Genomic DNA, 22,094 nt, shown 5'->3' on the forward strand with positions numbered 1-22,094 from the left:
TAGTCCCGCAGAACTGGAATTTAGGCAGAAACTCAAAAATGCATATCCTCTAAAAAGCTGGAATTAGAGAAAGGGAAAGTACTAAGTTACTGAAAGAAGTGCATTAATCAAGTCTGTTTGGATCTTCAAATGCAGTAACATAGTAATGGAAAAACTGCAGGCTTTTCAAGGAACATAGAGTTCAGGACTATGTAAAGAACTGATGTGATTTTGTATTAAGCTTTTTATCCATTTATTTTTACCTTTATCTAAGGTCTGCATATGTGACTGGATTTTTGCCATGCTTTTCATGCTGGAAAGGTCTAATGAGCTTCCTTTGACCCTGACTGAGGCACCCTGTGTAAAGCAAAACTTCTTATTTTATAACCAGCATTTTTCTGTTCTAAGCTGCTCTCAATAAAATATTATCACTCTTGTGACAACTTATTTTTAGGCAAGTAGAAGCTTAGTCACATGGAATAATGATTATCCCCAAAAAAGTGTTAAATTATTTTGTTCCTCCCCATGCCTGTCTCTTCAATGTTTACTATCTGTGTAAATTATAAAAAGAAAAAAAAGTTTTATTCTAAAAACAAAACTTGCAGTAGGACAAATATATATAACCAGTGTTTTACTTGGGCAATAACGTGAATGAGGTGTAATGAACATGATCTTGGTAAGAAGATATTACTGTGTGATATGACTGTATTTTCTTGCTTTTTCTTGACTACTTTTTTCCAATTTTGCACTACAAAGTTTTTATATTTCCAGATCGCTTACTAGGATACTCATGCAGTTGCTATGATTGATCTCTATAGAGTTTACAGTATTATAAAGATTTAATCACAATGTGTGCATGTTGATGCATACTGGGAGTCATAAGAGTAACTTGAATTTTGATAATCTAAAATCTTTCTGTTGGCTTGAATGTCCTAGTTAACATCAGGCAGTGTGAATGTCTCCTATTTTAATAAGTGAATCAAACTCAAAGCTATTGAGTAATAAGGATATAATCTGGTTTGAGCCTAGAGGAATGAGAATACTTTTAGCTGACGGTTGGGTTTTTTAAAACTTTATTCTAAAAGCAAACATACCTTTTTAGCTGCCTTTCTATGAATACAGAGAGGTAATTAACAAAAACAGCTTTGCAAAGAATAAATATATCAATTTATGCAGAAATAATCCTGCTTCTTTTCCTTGCTTGTACGTTTGGTGTAAAAAGATTACATAGAGCGTGGACTGAAACACTTTTCTGTAACCTATAAACTAGTCATATGTGAAGAAGTAGTCATGGACAGAACCTATTACCTCTCTAAGGAGAGAACTGGCAAAGAGTTTCTCATGCTGAAAAAAGTTCTGAACTGTATTCTAGCATATTGGTGGTGTAGATAACTATCGTGGTGTAGATAACTAAAAAGATTAGATTTTCTATTGTTAACAGTGTTAATTCCAAACCCAAAACATTAAATTCTTTTAATATGGATTTATGTTAAATCTTTGTCAGGAGATGAAGAGCATAAAAACAAGTCTACCTTGATGTAGGGGTGGATATTGAGCTATTTATGTTGGAAACAAAAACTTTGATGTTTTGAGCTTGTCTTCTATATGAACTTCTCATCTTTTTTTTTTTTTTTTTAATAACCACAGCAAGACCAGCTTTATACTTGGGCTGCAGTTAGCCAACCCACACATTCATCAGATTACATTGAAGGAAGCTTTCCAAGGAGAATTCCATCTGTGTGGCCCCCACCCAAACCTCCAGATGAAGAACAAAGACTCACAATTACCGACAAAGGTATAGTTCTTGGACACAGGCAAGATATATGTATATCATGGGAGGAGCTGATGTCTTTTAGAATCCAAGATATAAACTTAATATCTTAACTTCTAACAAATACCTGGTTTTGAAGATCTTGGATTAGCATCAGAAAGAATGTTAGCTAGTATGAATCTAATAAAAAATATTCAGCAAAGATGCATGCTTTTTGTTAACAACCAAGATATGCACCTGGCATCTTCTGACTAATGGATTTTACCAGGTGTTATGACCTTTGTTTTTTTCCAGTTTACATACCTTCAGAACCGTGAAATATGGGTATTTTTCTCTTCTTAAAAATATGGAAAACTTCAAAAGTCCAGTGATGGTATACTGAAAGTTTTTAGAGTGGTGTAAGGTATTCCTTTGTGGATTCAGCAGTCCCCTGATGACAGAGAGGTAGGAAAAGTGTATCTCAAAAATAAATTGAGATCTTGTTTACAAAGTCAGTTTATCTTAAAATGTGTGAGGTTACCAGTCAAATTTCTGTAATCTTCTGCATACTCATTAAAAGCTTTGTTTAAGCTGAGAATTAAAACAAAACAAAACAAAGCCTCTTGTAGCTGACAAAGAAATTTAGATGAGAATTTTAAACCTGTTTTCTGTTAGTAGTGTTGATGGGCAAATACCACAGTTTCTTGGAGGCTTAGCTTTGCATTAGTTAGTGTTCAATGGCTCTCAACACTTTTAGGCTGCATTCATCCCCATGACCTCCATGGAGAGACACTGGGTATTCTCAAATTTTCCATTTCCTACCACTCCTTTTTTTTTTTTTTTTTTTTTCATAGCTCAGATTTGAAGGATTAAGTCGTTATTTCAACAGATTTCTTTGTATTGTAGGCTTTGGGTGGAGTTAGTTTCAGATTTGCTTCTCTTTGGGACTCCTCTACCACGTTCTCTGGAACATGAGCAAATTATTCCTTGCATGGACATCATTTATCATGGCAACACTTCACTTTTGCTGGTATCACTTATTCCAGTGTTCACAAGCAAAATAAGTGATGCCAATGAAAATGCAATACTGTTATATTATTCTGTTTGTTCTGTGGCTTTTACCAAAGCAGCTCTATTAGAGGTCGGGGAAACATTTCTGAATCCATCTCACTGATGCAATTGAGAGTGTGGAAGGCTGCAGTACTGGATTATTGGGCTAAGTCCAGTTTTTGATTAATGGTCTACTATTTCATGCTGTATTCAATGAAAGTGCTGTCATATGTGGTAGTAGAATTCATTGCCATGTACTCTGAGAGGACAGGCTGTGTTTCTCAGCTTGTTTTATGTTAAAGTTTTAGTGTGGCAGAGGCTGGTGTAAGCTAAAAAGTTTTTTTGCTCTAAAATCTACAAGAACATTGATTATATGAAATATTCTGTAAAGTAAAGTTTTTCACTATTTTTACTAATTTGGAAAAGTATTTATACTAGGTGGATAATACTAATATTTTTAAAATGTATTCCTTGTATATATTGTTTGTTTCCATCTTACGTTGTTCTATTTAATATTATACCTATTACATGGATATAATGTGTACAGTACTTGCTGTTCCTTATCTCAGCCACTGCCCTCTGAAAAACCTGCAATAATATTAAGAAAATACAATTAGAAGTAAAATGGAAAATTGTCTGTTATTGACTATTTCTAAATGGAACATAAATAGTTCTCAAAATTTAATTGAGGTGCTGACAAAAATATTATTGAAATTTTTATTTTTTGTGTGTGTGTGACTTTGCAGTGTAGGGCAACGAGGGAAAGGGAATAATTATAACTGTTCTGAATAAAATTCAGGTAGATAAATAATTTTTGTTTGATTGTTTGCATGCTTGCCATGTGAAAGAACCTGCAGGTAAGTGGTGTTTCATGTGAAGCCTGAAGGATGAACACCTTTCCCGAGATTTGTAACTAAATTATTTTATGTATGTGCATCTTTTTGAAAGGTGGAGGGGGTAAGCATTTTTTAAAGGGTTTAAATTACTGTGTTTAGAGTAGCTGCATTTTGCATTGTATATAATAACTGCTGTATAGATTAAACAGAATATTAACATTAGAGACAATAGTTTATAAACAAAATCATCCATTTTAGTCAAAATTATTAATCCAGAGAGGAATGTAGTAGGATATTTTTATATGTAGACTCTTTATGTTAATTATACATATTAGCATGAGGACAGTACTAGGCCTTTAAGTTTTTAAGTAAAGCAAGAGGAAATTCTGCAAGATCTTAGGTAATCTGTTCCTAAATTAACAAAGTAGTTACTCATCTGTTTAATATAGTATGTATTAAATAGCTTTGCTGTGGGCACCATGCCATGTGGAACATTGTTGGGTGTGAGGAAAGGGCTATTAGTGGTCAGGCCTTTTTCTGTTTTTTATGGTCAGATTGGTTGGGATATTTTTTAGTTTGTTTTGAGATTTGGGATTTGGGGTTTTTTTTAGGTTGGCTATTTAGTAAAAAGCTGAGGTTTGGAAATACCTAATACGAATTTGGGTTCAAGTCAGCAGATACTTATGTCAAAAACATTTTTCAGTTCTGGATTCAGAAAAATTTTTGGACAAAATAAGTCAATATCACCAATAAAATCAATGTATGTGCCACTAATTTTCCATCTGAATACCCAAAATTGTTTCTGTCACTTCTCATAGTATTTCACTCTACCATTCTCACAGCCCAGCGCAATGCCTGAATCTAAACACAACAAGGTATTTGAAATTATTTTAATGCTTTACTGATGACGCTATTCCACTTAACATATAGGAAGAGGCAAGTATTCAGGTAATAGAACCCAGTCATCCTGTTTCCTGTGTGACTGTCCTAACCACTTGGGCAGAGATTCAAAGATTATACAACTTCTCCTGAAAAATGAAACAGTCCCAACACACTAAATCTCTGTGTGGGTTTACACCCTGAAATTGAAGTTAATCTCTCTAACAAAGCTAGGTTTGTCCTGACATTTATTTGCTTTGTTTTATGAAAAAAAAAAAAAAAAAAAAAAAGGGGGGGGGGTATTTTGCATTAAAGGGGAGGTTTAATTTGTTGTATGACACTTTTTTCTTTCCTTTTTTTTTTTTTTTCCCTATTGTGATGGTGGGGTTTGGTTTTGGTTTTTCAGTTTTGCTTGATAAAGGTAAAACCCTGTTAGTCTGCTGCAAGTATATTGAATTTGGTGAATTTTGGCAAACTAACCTTAAAATTAACTGCTTGTATCGCCCTGAACTCTTCTTGTGCTTAGAACCCTTTTTAGAACAAAACCTGTACGAAGTAAAAATAAGCTAGACAATTCTGTCAAATTGTTAAATATTGACAAATATGTAGGACCAGCCTGTTCCTATTTTATTTAAGAATTTTTGAGTAATTGTTTGTTCCAATTTACATAACAGGAAAAATTAATTGCTAAATTGTGTGTGTACATGTCTTGTCTAGCGCTAGAACATTAGCAAAGAAAAAAACCTGGTGTGGTCAAGGATCAATTCATCTTAAAGTTTCTCCCAACCATGCAGAGGTCTAAAATCATGTAAACAGACCCTAGGGAGACCAATATTGCTTGAATACTAGTGAAGTTTTCCTGGTTTTGCAAATCAATTGAGGTAGGGTTATCCAATAATGTTTTCTTCCAGATAATTTCTAAAACAAATCTCTCACAATTCCTTAGTTTAAAAATGTTAATACTCTTCTCTTCCTTTGGAAGAGGCATTAATAGCTTTTACCAGAAAATAATAATTCACTCATTTTGGTGGGGTTCTTTTGGCTGCAATGAGGAGTGTCTAATTCATTAGTAGCATCCTGAATTTTTTTCAGTAAATGCATTTACCTGAAAGTCAGCCACAATGCATGATTTATCCATACTAAAGTTTGTCACAGTGAGAGACGATGAGTTATTTTCTGTTAATGACAGCCTATCCTCATCCAGCTTTCTATGACTGGTAACAGTTATGTCAGATAAGACTTGAAATGCTGGTTTAGTAAACAAAAAAGTAAAAAAAAAAATTTGAGGACTGTTACTTTTCAAGGAGTAGTGTTGCAGTGTAACTGCCACTGGCAATGAAACTTCCCTCTTGTATGTCTCACCTCCCAACAGCTGGGATTGTCAGAAAGCTGTGAGGAGGCCAAATGTCTAGGAATTATGAATCCAGAGGTTCTAGACCACAACTACTTCGCTCTCCCTGCAAATGGTCAACAGATTTGCCTGCTGTATAGTGGTACCCTTAAAAGATATAAGAAGGATGTGAGATGCACATGTTCTCTGGGCAGGTATAAGAAAAATATTTCTATTCTTGTCCTGTGTACAAAATTAAGCTATGACCAGTTAAAGAGGCATCATCATCAATAGCTATTAAGCTGATAAGAGATCTTTGCATGGTTTAGGTGATGGGTTGGGTTTTTTTTTTTTTCCTCTCTTTTTTTCTAGCTATCTCCTATCAGGTAAGGAAACTGAGGTAAAGATGAGTTCTTTAAGGTCAGAGAAGTCATCTCTAGAAAGGTCAGAATGGAAACCAGACCTTTTATTTCAAGATCTGTGCTTTAACTACAAGACTCTCTCTCTTCCATAAATAAATTAAAATGAAGTCTTTGTTATTGTCTGCAATGACTTAATGTAAGACTTGAGGGTCCTGAATGTGTTTTGGGTTTTTACACGCTTGTGTCATTTCCAGCACAAAATCTGTTGTTTATTTTATCCAGCAGCCAATCAAAATGCAGCACTGTTGAAACAATGCAGGAATGTACAGTACATGTGTCTCTCAGAAATAAACATTAACACAATCAAGTTTTTCATATAATTTCTTTTGGCTTAAATTTAAATGTTTTTTATGAAAACAGAGATCACAAAGAATAATGTTTTCAGATGGAATAATTGTTTTCCAGGTTTTAAAATAAGAAAAGGAATCTAGCTGGGTGGGTGTCTTATGTTTTGATGCTCTTTTTCCAGGTAAAATATGCAGATAAATATTTGTAGTCCCACTGCTATTTCATTTTTCATTGTCACAGTGATAGCTGGAGGTCTGTAGTTTCGTTTAAAACCATCATTCTGGGACAGATAATTTTTTTCTCTATTTAAAGACAGTAATTAAGTGAAGGAGTGCTTAGGTATGTATTAGGATTCTCATTAGTTATTCCAAAGCAGAAAATAATTGAAGAAACTATAACTATCATGAAGTACTGCTGCTTAATTTTTCACTGTAAATAACATGGTCAAAATTCCAAAAATCAAATTAATGCTGGTTCTTTGCCCAAAAGAGAGGGTGTGGAACTCAGTACAAAGGTGAAAAATTAGTTTTATTTCCTCTGTTTGAATATCCCCAGTTTGGGGAAGCTCTGACTGTACACTCTCAATAAATCTGCTGTCCCAAACCATTCCTTTGCAAGGCTGAGAGGTTGACAGTGAATAATAAATCTAGGATCAAATTGAGATTTCTCAAAATGTATTTGCAGTAGTAAGGCCAATTGTATTCAAGCATGCTTTCGAAATGTGAGCCTAGATCTGTATCACTATCTCATCACGGAGATTTCAAATTTTGGTGGTAGAGCAGAGGAAGGCCAGTGGAGGATATGAAAAAGACAACATAGCTGTCAACAGTTGTCATTCTGCTCACTGGTTCTTTTGGCCTTTTGTGAAGAGACACAATCTGTGGACCTTAAGAACATAGATACTTCTTACTGAGATTGGATGGGAAACACCGTCATGAGAACCTTCCCTTGACTCTGTGTGGAGTGCATATAATAGAGCCACAAGTAATTATTTTTTTCTTAGAAATCTGACAATAAATAGTGGGCTTCTTTCAAGTTTAAGATAATAGCATTTGATGTTGAGTCATAATACACTGCAAATTGACATCAGGCTGACTTTATGCATATAACCTGTTAATTTTAGACGGAGAATTTGTAAAGTGGAACAGTTAACATTGTTTACTTTTTAACTTTACCCTTTTTTCATTAAATTCTTAATGTGTATTTCAAAAGATGAATGATTTTTTTTATATAGAAATTTTAAAATCTGTATCTTCTTTTCAAATTCAGAGTTGAAATCTACTGTCCCAGAAACAGAGAAACAATGCATAGAAGATGTTCAGCAGGTACAGGTAAGATTTTAGCAGAAGTGTTTTATCTATAACTTTGTAAGAAGATCAAAAAAGCAGTACTTCAGACATTTTTGCAATAGTTTTCTTTTCTGAATAACATTCAGAAGTGTGGTTTTGAGTCTAAATTTTGATTTAAAAATATTTTTTACATGCTCTGTAGAGTATCTAGGCACTGAGATTGAAGGTTCCTGTCTGCCTAAGGAGTTTATTGTAAATTGTTATTGTTCATTTCACCCAGAAATAAGTTAGCACTTGGTTCTAGAGATCTGATGGCATTACTAGGCAATAGTAACAGAAGATCTGGTTATATTGGCTAGTCTGCAAAATTCACACAAATAATAGTGGCAGAGATGTTTTCTGTTTCTCCACTGAAGCTTATAGTAGTAGTAGAAGGTGAACAGATAGAGGGTGCCATGCTGGACTTCAGAAGAAGATAAAATAACACTGGGGCAGTGAAGACTTACTGTGGGTTGGACTTGTTCAACTTAAACACTGTCTTTATTTAAAAAAAAAAAAAAAAAAAAGAATCCATGTCACCATTCATGTTATATTATTTATTATATGTGGTGCAGTTTGATAGAGTTGAGGAAATTCGATTTATTTTCCTCAGAAGACTAGTTTATTTTCTGTGAAAGCTCTCTGATCACAGGTACTAGATTTGTCTTACTAGTGAATAAGACTGTTCAATTTTCAGAAGGTCATGAAGAAGGCACCAAAGTTCTGGTTTCCTTAAATCTTGGTTTGGAAAACGAAGTGGCTAAAATCTCTTGCTATCTCTTTTCATTTTGCACACCACCCCCCCCCCACCCACCCCCCCTTTCTGGTTTTCTTTTTGCCCCACACCTTTGTCTTTCTTTTTGCCCTTTTTGGTGGAATTTGAGGTTTGTGGGTTTTGGTTTGAGGGTTTTGGTTTTTTGTTAATGACTGGATGGTTCAAGCATCACTGTATTAAGCAGTATTTGTGAAATTGATTAGTGATTGCTTTTCAGTAAGAAAGTAAGGAATGCCCAGGGAAATGAGTGCTACCGATCATTAGACTTGCAAATTTAATCCAGATTCAATCAAGTATTTTATGAGCATGGGTGGGGAGAGTAGGTATACGTATATACTTATACCTTTATGACTTTCATCTTGCCAAACAATATTAAAGGAGTTCTAGTCGGTTACCAAAATTATTCTACCTCCATAATGAAGAACATTTAAAAACTAGAGCCCATTAATTAAAATATCACAAAAATATTCTACATTGAGATATTTTAAGTTTAAACTAAAATATATTTGTCCCATGCCATTTTTATATTTCAGTCGCCCACATTTCAGTAGCAATGCTTTCTAGTGTTTCTTGGTAAAATTAACTTTTCCTGATAATTTCAGAAAGGTACTGCACGTAAGGAGCATATTTAATCTGTCTCTAGGATTTTAATTAATTTCAAGAAACAATTTATGTTAAAGACCTTTTTTACTGGAAATGTAATTAATGGAAGTAAGTTCATGAATGCTTAGGCACTTAATTTTTTTTTTTTTCCTATGACAATGAAGCTTAACCAACAGCACTGAGCACTGTTTAATTGCTTGAACAAATAAAATTTACTTCAGGCTGGGGTTTTTTTGTTATTCTTAAAACTATCGTATTATGTTGTCCAGTTACTGAATTGCGTTTGCTAGTGTTGTTAGAGATCCCTACCCATCTTGCTCAGTGTTGATCTCTTATAACAGTAATGTGAACTTCTTCATTCTGTACTATTATTCATTGACAGGAGCAGAAATAACTGTTTTGAATGAATGATAACCTCACTTGTGAAGATCATCTCAAGTTTTTGCTATATTATTATCATCATCATTCAGGTTTATTTCAAAAATCAGAGTGGAGGTTACTTAATTTGAGGAACTCTAGGAGACAAAATGTTTTCATGTGTTCAAATTATTTTTGTACACTCCCAAAAAGTTGAATGTATTCTACCTATCTATCAATATCTATCTATATCAATCTATTGAAACATTTAGCAGGTAGAATAATCACAGTAATTCTTTTCATCATGTTTGTAGACATATCTTTTACTGCAGTCAGATCATTCTCGGTGTTGTTTATACTTTTTTAAAGTGATGAAATACGATGAAATGTTTCTGTTAGAGATGCAGACTCTTTCCTTCTTTCTCTAGTTTGCCCATAGTTTTTTTTCTTCTGAAGAAAGCAAGCACTGGCTGCAGTTAGCCAAGTAGGTGATTTTTCTCTTTTCTTTTGATACATGACAAAAGAAGAGAGCCCTAGTGTAAAATTTGAAACTGATCAACTAAGTCTACTTACAGGCTTCTTCCCTCTCCCTTCTCCAGGAAAAGACATTTTCCACGTGCTATTAAAATAATTGGAGGTGGTCCACATTGACACAGAAACAGAAACAAACACAAATATAACATGCTGCTGGTAATTTATCTCACTTAAGATAAACAGTTAACTAAAAGATTCAGAATTATTCTAAATTAAAAACACAAGTAACACACACACAGAGCCTGGATTGTACACTTTCTTGCCGCTGGAAGGGGCTTTTTTACATCCTCCCCATTTCCTTATCTTTTCAATGTTACATAACCTTCACATTTTGCAGCATAATTTCCTAAAGTTTTAAAGATTGCTATTTTGTGTCCAAAATAGCTAATTTTTAAAAATTACAAGTAAACAAATGAGTGTCAGGGACTGTTCTTGCTTTTAGGGCAGGAATTGCTAAGCAGAAGAAAAATAAGGAAAATTGGCAGCCATTTCAACTCATGGTTCTGAAATGCTAAAGACGAGCAACAATGTCTGTTTCATCTTCCAAGTATACACAAAGCTTAGTTAGGCCTAACTCCTTTAGTAAGGGAAGAAGCAAAAAATCTACTGTCCTAATTTAGAAACACCAGCTTCAAACCTAGGTTTGACAGCTGTACTTTTCTGCAGGAGCCAATTTATTTTCTTTTTTTGCACCCCTGACCTTTTGTGGCACCCTTGCAATTTTCCCTATATTTTAACTCAATTTTCAGATTTGCTTGATTTTATTTGCATGGTACGTAAAAACAGTTTTAGCACAAAGGAAAAAAAAAAAAAATGGCAAGCATCTTCTAATTGTAAAATGAGTACATGAAAACTAGGCTTTGGTTAGCAGTGGGACACCACAGAACCAAAAATCTAAACTTGTTTGGAAGTCCCCTAAATTCCTTACTCTCTTATACGCTTTATTATCAAAATAGTTTAAATTTCTTCTTCTTTTGATCATTTGTGATGAATGTCTACTCCTGGGTATCACACAAATTTAAGAAGAAAGCACTCATTACGTTTATTTAAAGGTCAGCATCCAGCTGTAATGAATTCTTCATGCCATTGACAATGTTTGAGCTCTGTAATCCTGTCCTGGGAGATGAAGTCTTGCTAGACTGTTCCAGTTTCTAGCAGTTTGGTTATGACATGGTTTATGTGCAGTATTTAAACAATATTTACAGCTGAAAATCTTGCTATCAAGTAATTCTTATGCCTGTAATGTTTCCAGCTCAGTTGTTCTCTTTGGTTTGGTTCACTCCATTTAAACCGACATATAAATTCTCAACCAAAATTATATGCATTCCTGGAACACCATGTACTTTAACTGGTAGTAACAACCAGAAAAAACTTTGGCAGTTCTCAGGTACTGAAGACAGATTTCTACTGTATGATCTGCTGGTGTACTTTCCAACAATATCATAGGCAAACAGTGTTAGCCTTAAAAACCTTAAATTACAGGACATGTTCTTCCATGTTGAATATACTTTTTGCTTTGAAACATTGTAAGTCCAACTCTTGGAGTGTTTCCTTAGAGTATTCCCAATTACCACACTTTGCTGGTAACCCCTCTTTCAGCCTTTCAGCGGGGACCTTTTCTCTTACTCTAGTCATTAACTACAAATTATTATAACTTCTTAGCAAAATAACTTAGTGACATATCAAATGTTCCAATTTTGACACTTAGTAATACAAGAAAAAAGGTTGTGAAATCCTTTAAGATAAATACATAATCAGTCTATTTAGAAAATATGAAAGATTGATCGGATTGGGATTTACTTTTCATTATTAGAAAATGTCACAGCTAGACTTTGTTTCAGAAATGTGCACACTGCTCAAAACTCGCTCTTAAATGAAATTTCAGAAAGGTGATTTTTTTATTTTTTACAAGTGAAGGTCAGGCAAGGAAGGTAAATGTAAGATGTGCCTGAAATCATAAAATTATTCTACTACACATACAAAAAGACTAAAAAAAGGAAGATTTTTTTAAAAACCTATTTTATTTTGGTATGACACGGCTTTCATCAGGGTAGAGGCAAGCTTTAGATGAGACTGGTTAACAATTGTGTTTAACAGAAATTGGAGGAAAACTGGGAACACTTCCTTTATGAGCTCCCAAACCATTCTGTGACTGTGGCTCTTTTTACACTGTTTCATTTTACATGCTCTTTCTTGAGACATTCATTCAGAAGGACATAGTGATCCTGAGAATGTTTTACTCTTCTTCCTTCCCTTCACTACTTGCCAGGTCACTTTTTGTAAGGGGGAGGAGAAGACTTGGGGAGGCAATGAACAGTTCTAAAACAATTATTTTCCCATGGAAGTATGATTGCTGAAGTCTTAGATTTCAGCGGGGGGAAAAAAGGTACACGTTTGGGTTCTCACTGAGGAAAGAAAGGAGTATGAAAGAAGCAAAATTTTTGGAAGTTTTCCATATGAATTGAATGATAGTGAAGTCTGTACCTATTGCATTTTTCAAATGCATTTCAAAGTAAATACCATAGCAATCTGATGATCTCTGTCCTGACAAATAGAGTTGGATATATTTAGGGAGAACCGTATCAATGTAAACTTCCTGCAACATCATGCCAGCATACTCAAATCTCAGAAAACAAAAAGCTAAAAAAATTCAGATGTATAAATATGTTTTATTCTTATCTTGCAAAAAAGTAAAGCCAGGCTTGCAATATGTGGTGTGCAGGAACTTATTTTATAATTGTAGGTCCATTGTGTAATGTTAGAATTGGGATAGCTTAAAGCGGGTGAATATCAGGAAGCATATGTAGGCAGATAGTGTTTTCTTGTTAGCCTGGAGAAGAAATCATGCTTTACCAAAAATGCACAAAAAAGAAATGAAGTTTATGTGAAACAAGAGATGATAGAAATCTAGCAGAAGAATATGCTACTCAGGTCACAGGAACTGCTGAAATACAGAGCATTTTGCTCAGGCAGTAGAGGGGAGTCTAACATTTGTTGAACCACTACAGGACATGTTAAGTGCAAATCAGGTATACTCTGTCTTTTCATTTTAATGAAATATAGTTTTTACACGGAAGTTTCCAATTTTATTGATGGATATCTGTCTTTGATTCTTATTATTAGAACTTTTCAGTTTAAACATGCTGCAATATTCATATTTCTTTTTTACACTTTGGGTTGAGACCTCAATATAATTTCAACAGAGATTGTCTGTTCCAGTCTGTTCTTCTATATGACTGGTAGCTGAACTTTGTGATTAAAACACTGTCTTTTGATAATGTTGGGATATCTTAGGCCCTGAAGGAAGGATGAGAACGCAAGTAGAAATATTAGAAGTGAGGGAAAAAGTCTTTAGAGAGCCTGAAGACATCATAAGGAAGTCGGCCTACTCAGCCACTAGATGGCAGTTAAGTATTTTTGAATGGACTGTGTAAGGCACTTGTAAATCATTCCCGGAAGGTCCTGCAGATATCCTACAGTAAGAATATTAATTTATTTGGAGGTTTTTTTTAAGACAGAAAGTGGTAGCTTTCTGGTAGTTAATGGGTTAGCCTGTAAAAGATACGGACACTTACTGTGTTTATTCTGATCAAGGTTCAGTAATTGGAACAAACCCCCTGAAGCAGTGAATGTTTAGAAAGCTCTGTTCTATTACTGTTAAACTGTTGGGTTTTTCTAAACTGGTGAAGGGAACACACTTTATTTGGTCTACAAGACTTCTGGGTGACTGTATAGTAATAATTTTAAAGTTTTACTGCTGAATTACTATAATTTAAATAGAGGTCAATTTTCGGTAGGATATGAAATTCATTTCTTCAACCATAATCATGAATCTTTTCATGTTCTGATGAATCTTTTCATGTTTTCAAGTTCTGATGAGGGAGGGATTAAAAAAACACAAAACACCACAACTAAAAGTGCATTGGACATAATTTTTATCAATTAATTGACATACATAACATATAAATTATAGACTCCATATTTAAATAAAAATAAAGTAGTATGTCAAGCCTGTGTGGTAGAAAATAAAAGCAGTTAATTTTCAGAACAAATGTTAGTATTTTGTATTATATTCAGATTTCAAAATTACTTGGATTGGCTTCCGTTGTTTTGCTTGAAGGCAGTGTTTGCTTCTTTAAAAGGAACAATACATTGGTGTAATTTTCAGTGGAATGGCAATAGCACATTTTTGCACTCTTCTTCCTGGCTATGGTGAGACTAAAGTCTGTTTTGTTCTAATCTGTGTTCTTGATGTTGGTATCAAGATGAAGTTTTGCTTATATGCTCGCTTCAATTAGAAAGGCTCTTTATTCTGTTTTTCTACTTTGATATATGGCATTATATGTCAATTATAGCTCTGAAATAACATAAAAATCATAGCATAATTTAGGGCTGAACAGACGTTAGGAGGTCATGCTGTCCAATCCCTTCCCCACCAGCACCCTCCAAACAAGGCTAGTTTAGATGTTTGGTTGTTTTTCCTCGGGATTTTGCTCATCTCTGAGGATGCGTATGTGGTAGTGCTAATATGTACTTCCTGCTTTGTGTAGTCAGTGGTAAAATGGCAAGTCTTGCATCTTTGATGCATTGTTTTGGTAACACCTTAAGGAGATTAAAATGCGTGCTCTAAAAGCACATTTCTTTCCTGTGTGTTACTCCTAATTCAAATACTGAGTACTTACAGGCATTGATCAAAATTCTCAAGAAACTGTCGGTCAAGTAATTTATTTAGTTGCACAACTTCCACATCACAGAAGTTTATAAAAATATGTCAGAGCATAATATAAATGTTTCATCTCGTAATCATAATGGGCATTATGCATTTTCCATTTGGACTATGCTTTATACTTAGTGCCAGACAGACATTTTTGTCATTGTAGGTACAACTTCTTTGAAAAGCAGTACTGGCCTTAAGGTTCAAGCAATGATGTCTGAACAGTGTGCTTGCAAATTCTATCCAATGTAAGTGAATTTAGGATTTGCAGACATCCTTTTCTTCTCTCACTGATGAGAAAGCAAAATAGAGCAAAACTGAAAAATTTAGTTATTCTAACCAGAATTACTTGGTGGTACTTAAAATACTTGGCTATAATGTGAGAGATTTCCTACTTCTTTCTCAAGAGATGAACTATTGTATGGGATAGGGCTTGGATAGGAGGAACTACCTCTTCTGGTTGTGTGTCTGTGTTTCTGAGCACTAGTATGTTTCTTCCCTTGCCTTTACAGCAAACTTCTTACAAAATACTAGCAGAGCACTGTCACTACACTGAGGGAACAGTGAATAGAAATGCATGATAGGCATGCACTTACTGAAAATGTAATTTTGAATTGTTTTTTCTCCTCTGATTCCTCTTTTTACTCATGAAAACAGGTAAATTGAGATAGTATTCATTCCATCTATGCATTCCTGCTCAAAGAAAAATATAGAGCAGAGCTGTATTTATTAATTGTTAAAATACAACTTACTTTATTAAATTCTCTTTAAAACAGAAATCCTATTTCAGATTAAAATCTGTAAACTCCCCTTCTCAGAAAATATGCTTTAAATTGGAATTTTGATTTTTTTCCATATGAAATTCCTCTCACCTTTTGGAGAGAAGTAAAAATAAATAGGTTTTTGTATCATACTATATTTGGATTACATATAATATTTTATGTACTGTATCATTTACCTACCTTCCAAACTTTTTAAAAAGGAACTGCACAGAAATTGAAGAGAACAGATAAAGAAATCATACAAGAGAGCAGCATGAAAAAGTGTGTGTGTATGTTTGTGTGCATGTGTGTGCAGATGTGTATATACACATACAGATGCTCATTTCATAAAATGTATCTCCAAGCAATATATTCTTGTGACATTCCTAGCACAACAGACTGATCTCATTTGTCAAGTTGGCTTAACCTATTTGAGAGACCTCATCCAGTGAACAGTGAGACATGTTCTAAAGATTAAATTCTTCCTTTATTTCTCTCAGAATCAGGTGTTACTTTACAGTGGTGTAGATCCTGAGAATTTCTACAGGACACTGTGTAGAAGAGAAATGTTTTTCTTAAGAAAAATGAATGTTTCTTTACCTTAGAAATATCCAAAATTATTTAAAAACAAACAAAACAAACAAACAAAAAAACCATTACCATGGTGTATTGTCATACCTGAATTAGAACTTAAAAGTAAAGCTGAGAAGAATTTCTATTCTTTGGATATAAAACAGACTAACCAGTTAAACTTCTATTTATGGTCTTATCAAAAAATAGTTATCATTATGTTGGTATAAGTAAAACCAGTAAGGTCACTTTCTTTTCATTTTTATTTTTAAACACACATTTTTCTTTGTTCTTTAAAGAATAAGCCCAAACTACTGATAAAAATTAACTAGCATATTCCTGCATGTTAATTGCTTTCATTGTTTTCAATATTCAACTTTTCCTGAAGAGACAAGTGGGTTTTTTTCTAATGTATATGATTCCAAAACTTTTACTTAGCCTCTCAAAGCTGAAAGCTGATCTCTGATGATTTGATTGTGATTGATTTTATTTAATGTGTTCTCACCCAAAATTATATAGTTTTGCTTTTATTATAGCTTTCACACTTTCAAAGAGTTAGAGAAGCTGATTGACCGCCAGTACACTGCCTTCAGCATGTTTGTGGATATATTTGTGAAGACTCTGATTCCATTTCTCCAAACTTTTTCTGTTGTGAGTAGTAGGCTCATATTTCAGGGTAGTGAAGACTACTCATCCCTTTCTACAAAGATTTATTCTCAATGTGGATATTTTTTGCTGCTTATTCCCTGCTGGAAGCCTGAAAAAGCAACATGCAAACCTCCCATTTTGTGGTCTGGCTGAACTCTTGGATAAAAGGGCCAAGTACTGTGTAGAAGTATCATAATCTGGACAGTTTCTTATCAGGATGTGGCAAAGTTCACAGGGGAATGTTATTAGCTTTTTTGATCTCCGATATTGGAGATTATAAATGTTCACATTTTGGGCAATTATATCCTTACTGTTATTTCTAGCATAAAAACTAGTATAGTTTTTGTATATAAAGAAATAATAATAGAATGAGGTATTAGTTTACATGGTAACTACTTTCCAGGCTGCTGGTCAATCTCAAATGGAATTGAAAATCAAGAAGATGGCTGGTATGAAAAAGTTCAACTCCTTTCTCTAGTATGCCAATGTAGCAACGTCCAAGGTATGCCAGATTTTAATTTTAGCAGAATGAGATGGATGGCTGCCTTGGCCTGGATACACAGGAAAACTACCCAAAAGTTTTAGACTCATAGTTAAAATACTTCAGAACAAACACAGGCGATAGAAGAAAGGAACTGATACATCACATGATAGTCATTTCAATAAACAGACTAAACATTGAGCAGAAAAGAAATCCAGAACAGTTTTTATCCCAACTTTAAAGGAAATCTGTGACTCTTCAGGTAAATTTGGCTGTTGTGTTTCTGGCATAGGTGGTTAAGTTTTAGTTATCTCTTTATCTGCTGAAAGACCTGAATACAATTAATTCTACTCCAGCAGTCTCTGTGATCAACAGCAGAATGCCTAACAAGACAGCAGAAGTAAACAAAATAAGCTTATATTAAAATTAATAGACTCAAACCTTCCCCCCCCCCCCCCCCCCCCCCCTCCTTTTCTTTCTATGCCCATTCTCATTTATGTACTTATTTTACACCGGGTGAGTGACAGAAGAGTTAAGCTAATTTCTGGGCTAAAAAAGCTTTGTGGAGGGGTAAGCCTTTTTTGAAACTTATACTGTTTACTGCTGTATGATTCTCTAATAATGATATTTCATATATGCTAGGAGAGAAACTGTAAAGACTTGAGGGAAGGTTTTGTTGGGTTGTTGGTTGGTGTTTTTTAATAAAGAGGATCTAAAACTTTCTGGGCAATCAGGCTGAAAAATGTTTGTAAAATTGCTAAAAGTAATGTTATGTAAGACAACAATATTTATATTTGACTGCTGTGTAGCTCCTGGGGTGGTCAGTGGTTCTGTGAAATTTTATTTTATCTTGCTTTGTCTGTAGTCTACAAAAATTCTTTTGAGGCTCCAATTGTAGCAGAACTTAGGGAGAACTTAAGGTTATATTTCAGCTCAGTTAAGAGTCTTACAGCTTAGAGAGAAAATTCTTTCAGTCTTTGATGTATCTCAGCTGGCTTTTGTTTTTTTGGTTTTTATTATTTACTTAAATAAGAACTGTAAAGAACTGGGATCTTAACCTCTGAAATGCACTTAGCCCATGGATAAGGAATTCAAACTGTTCAGGAGTAGAAGCTTCAATAAACTGAATCCGAACAAAACTATTTTCTGACTTCTAGCTTTACAAGCTGGCATTTATAATGCATGTATCTTTCTTCAAAGTTCCATGTTCCCTGTTGGTCGTCTTTTTGTTTATTTGAACTACGTGAATTGCAATAATTTCTGATTTCTGCATGCAATGTGTTTGGGGTTTTTTTGTCACCCATGATAGGTTATGTCAAACCTTGTGGTTGATTAGACGTCCTATTTCTTTAGCTTAGGAAGAGCAAAATAGTCCAAATGCCAGCATAGTGCAGGCTGGTGCAATCCATCTGTTGCAGTACGTCACTGAGTGGGAGATTAGCTCACATGCACCAAATAAAGTTTATCACTTCAAGCAAGCCAGTGCACTACACCGTTTCTATTTCAGGGCTTGCTTCTTCAGTGCTATCTTGGGGAGCTGTGCATCATGTTTCCTTGTGGTTATAGGAAGAAACATGAACTATTGTGAAAATATGTATCCTTTGTCTCTATGCATGTACCTTAAGTATAATAAAAGCTTCTCAAAAAAGGTTCGATCTCGTAGTCCCAGGAAGAAACTGGTACCCAGTACTAATTCTACTCCTTCAACAGTTCTCCCTGGTTCTGTTTTCAAGTTTGGCAGCTTTTGGCTCAACTTCTACTGCTGTAGAACTAAAATGTTGCAATGGGCGTTGAGGATTAAGTAAAATGTGAGAATTAATGAGATGGATGTCATTTTGTTTGAATGCAAATCAAGTGTCCATCAGTACTCCTCATGTGACAATAGCTGTAGCAGTAAAAATGCCTGTTAAAATGTTGTCTCCCCTTTTCTTAAGATTCATCTGCATTTACAAAAAGTAGCTTTGAAAATGAGACAACTTTAGGGAGAGAAACCTGAATAGAGATCCCATTTCTCTGACTGAATTAAATTCTTGCTGTGGCACTACTTTGTTCCGTTCAGTGAGCATGTACATTCAAAAATTTTTCACTTCACATAGAAAAGAGGCATTTATTAGCAGCTGGAAAGAGCATGCTTCCATGTAACTGGGTGCTGCTAGTACCACCAGGTGTTGACTTATTGGAAGACCTGAGGGTTCTTATTTTGCCATCTTAATCCTGTTAAACTGTACGCTTCTATTCCCTGTGTGTGTTGCAATCAGGTGGCAACATAGAATCCAATTCATGAATTCTGATGTAGAGAAATTAAAAGGTTAAGGTTTTAGAAAATAAACAAGAAATATAATAATCTAAATATGAATTCTACCCAGAGAGGAAATTTCATGACACTAAGTGATAGATTGCTGAAAATGATCAAACTGCTGATGCAACTTGTTGGCTTGTAATGGTATAAGACATTAGCTTCTAAAACTAAACTGTAGTATGTCTTTATTTTTCAACTATTCCAGAATTACCATCAAGAACTGCCATTCTGCTTATTTTAAGAAGAAAAAGACACATTATGGCTGTTCATAAAGTATATAAGTGAATACAAGTTGAGATAGATATAGATAAATATGTAATACAGACATGCACACACCTGTGTGTATATATATGTAAATGTAGACTAGAGCTAACTTTTACAGATGTTTGTGGGCTTTTCTGCCTGGGAATTTAGTTATAGAAGGGTCTGTAGATTTCAGTCACTCATCTGAGAAACTGGGATGTCAGATTCAGTAGAGGAGGTAGCTGCAATCTGAGCTTTTACATGTTTGAAGATCCTAGGCATGATCTGTCTATGTAGATCAACTTTATGCAGGAAACCTGATGTGCACATGTGGAAAACATGACAAGATTGGAATGAGTTGGATGTAATGTACATGCTTTTGGTTCATGTGCAGATCCAAGCGTACACCCTTTACCCAATAAAGCCAGTGTTCCCAGATCAGTTGGATACTGTATGCACATCAACCTATCAGTGCAACACACATACAATCAGGCTAGCAGACCAGTTTGACCATCCAACTCATGGCATATGGAACATGTACAACTTATCTGAGAAATGCTTGGCATCATTCTATAGCCATACACTTCCAGAATTATTTTTCCTGCTCACATCTTTCACACTCCAGTCACCTGGATAAAGCAAGGCTTAAGCTTCCACCTTTCTTTCTTTCTTTCTTTACAGAAAGAAGACTGTTCCACAGCACCCGGGTCCTGGGTAAGAACTCTAGGCAAGACAGAGTTCCCTCATATCTCTTTTAAACCCCGTAGGTTTCTGCTGTGGAATTGCCCTTTGGATTAAAAATTAATCATCTTTTCATTATGTGTGGGGTTTTTATCTGGGTCTTCTGGTTCTTGTCAACAGCTTTTGACCACCTTTTACCTGTATGAAAAATTAAGTCTTCCCTTGCTTATTCTTCTAAGATAACTGCCTAATTTTTATTTCTTATTGGTCTTATATAAGATTTCCTTCCTTGTTGAGGATGGTGGAAATGTGCTGTTGCTTATGTTTGTTTGATACAGCCCTTTCTGATCTAGAGGAAGACTTTAAACTTCTTGCTAGGGAAAAGGCAGAAATCTAATTAGCCTAGTCTGAGGGCATCTTAAAAGTCAAAATGAAAAAATATATTTAAAATAATTACTGAAGCATGTAAATACTGGAACTTTGTTTTGGTTTGGTTAGTTTCTTAAACGAAATAAAGTATACAATTTCCTCTGGGTGAATATCTCTGTGTTCACAGCAAAGTCTTGTTCATAATATACTGTTTCTTCTAAAACCTGGATATATTAGTGATTGTTAGCTAACAATGCCAATAGCAAATCACCAGATTGTTTGAAATGTCTCAAGGACATTGTTTCTTTGGGTATGGGGTAAAAAGTATCTTTACTTCATCAATACATTTCTGTTTCTTGTCTGAATTGCTTAATCATCTCAATTGCCTCTTTTTAATTAATTAAAAAAAAAACCCAAAACCCTCTTGTGAAAGAAATTTCATGATCTGCAGGGTAAATTCTCTTGTAAAACAGTGAGTTCTAAGTTCTTCCTACAGTTCAGGTAGAATTTCAGGATTCAAAGATTACATCTTTCTTGTGAAAAGTTGAATCCAATCTCCTGAGTAAATGAGTTTTTAAAACAGTGATGAACTGTTCTGAGATGAGCCATCGTTAAGGCAAATCTCTTCAGAACCATTTAATATTGTGCCTAATCCTGTTGGTTTCAGTTCGTTTGTGGCAGGAATGGATTTTCCTATTCAGATAGAAGTGGGAAGCTGTATCTGTCATAAAACCCTTGGTGGGGTGTTCTTACAGCGTAAAATGGGAGCTTAGGAGAGTTACAGTCTGGGGAAACTGGATTTGTTCTCAAATAACTGAGAACTGGTGTGTGTGGCCTTACTCCTTGGAACACATTTTCTTTTGATAATGTTGCCTTCTGAAGAATTGGTAGGTCTTAGTGTATTTCCAGGTGACTGGTAGGGGGATAAGAGCAGATGAAACAAAGGGATAACAAAATATTCTCTTTCTCCTTTATAATTAAGTTCTTCAACAAAACTGTTGTTGTTACAAAGTATTGAGCTATTAAAGGAAACTGAGTGGATTGAAGCACCATGAGTAGTCTGGTATGGAAATGTCTTTTTCAGCCTTTTTTTCTTGTTATAATATTTTTGTTAATGTCTTCTGTGTTCATTCTTTCACTTTTCATTGAAAAACATTTTGATGTTCCTTTGCCTGTTTTACATTTTTCTTCAAAGTC

General features: G+C 34.6%; 1 protein-coding gene across 1 annotated transcript in view; it reads left to right on the top strand.

Moving 5' to 3' along the window:
- FMN2 (formin 2) overlaps positions 1–22,094 on the top strand; it is a 166,245-nt gene that overhangs the window by 32,405 nt on the left and 111,746 nt on the right. Inside the window, exons 3-4 of the mRNA XM_074896831.1 lie at positions 1,627–1,774; positions 7,804–7,859. Coding sequence (XP_074752932.1) covers positions 1,627–1,774; positions 7,804–7,859 — 204 coding nt within the window. The remainder of the gene's footprint in view (positions 1–1,626; positions 1,775–7,803; positions 7,860–22,094) is intronic.

This window comes from Athene noctua, chromosome 1 (genome assembly GCF_965140245.1).
Source record: "Athene noctua chromosome 1, bAthNoc1.hap1.1, whole genome shotgun sequence".
Lineage (NCBI taxonomy): Eukaryota > Metazoa > Chordata > Aves > Strigiformes > Strigidae > Athene > Athene noctua.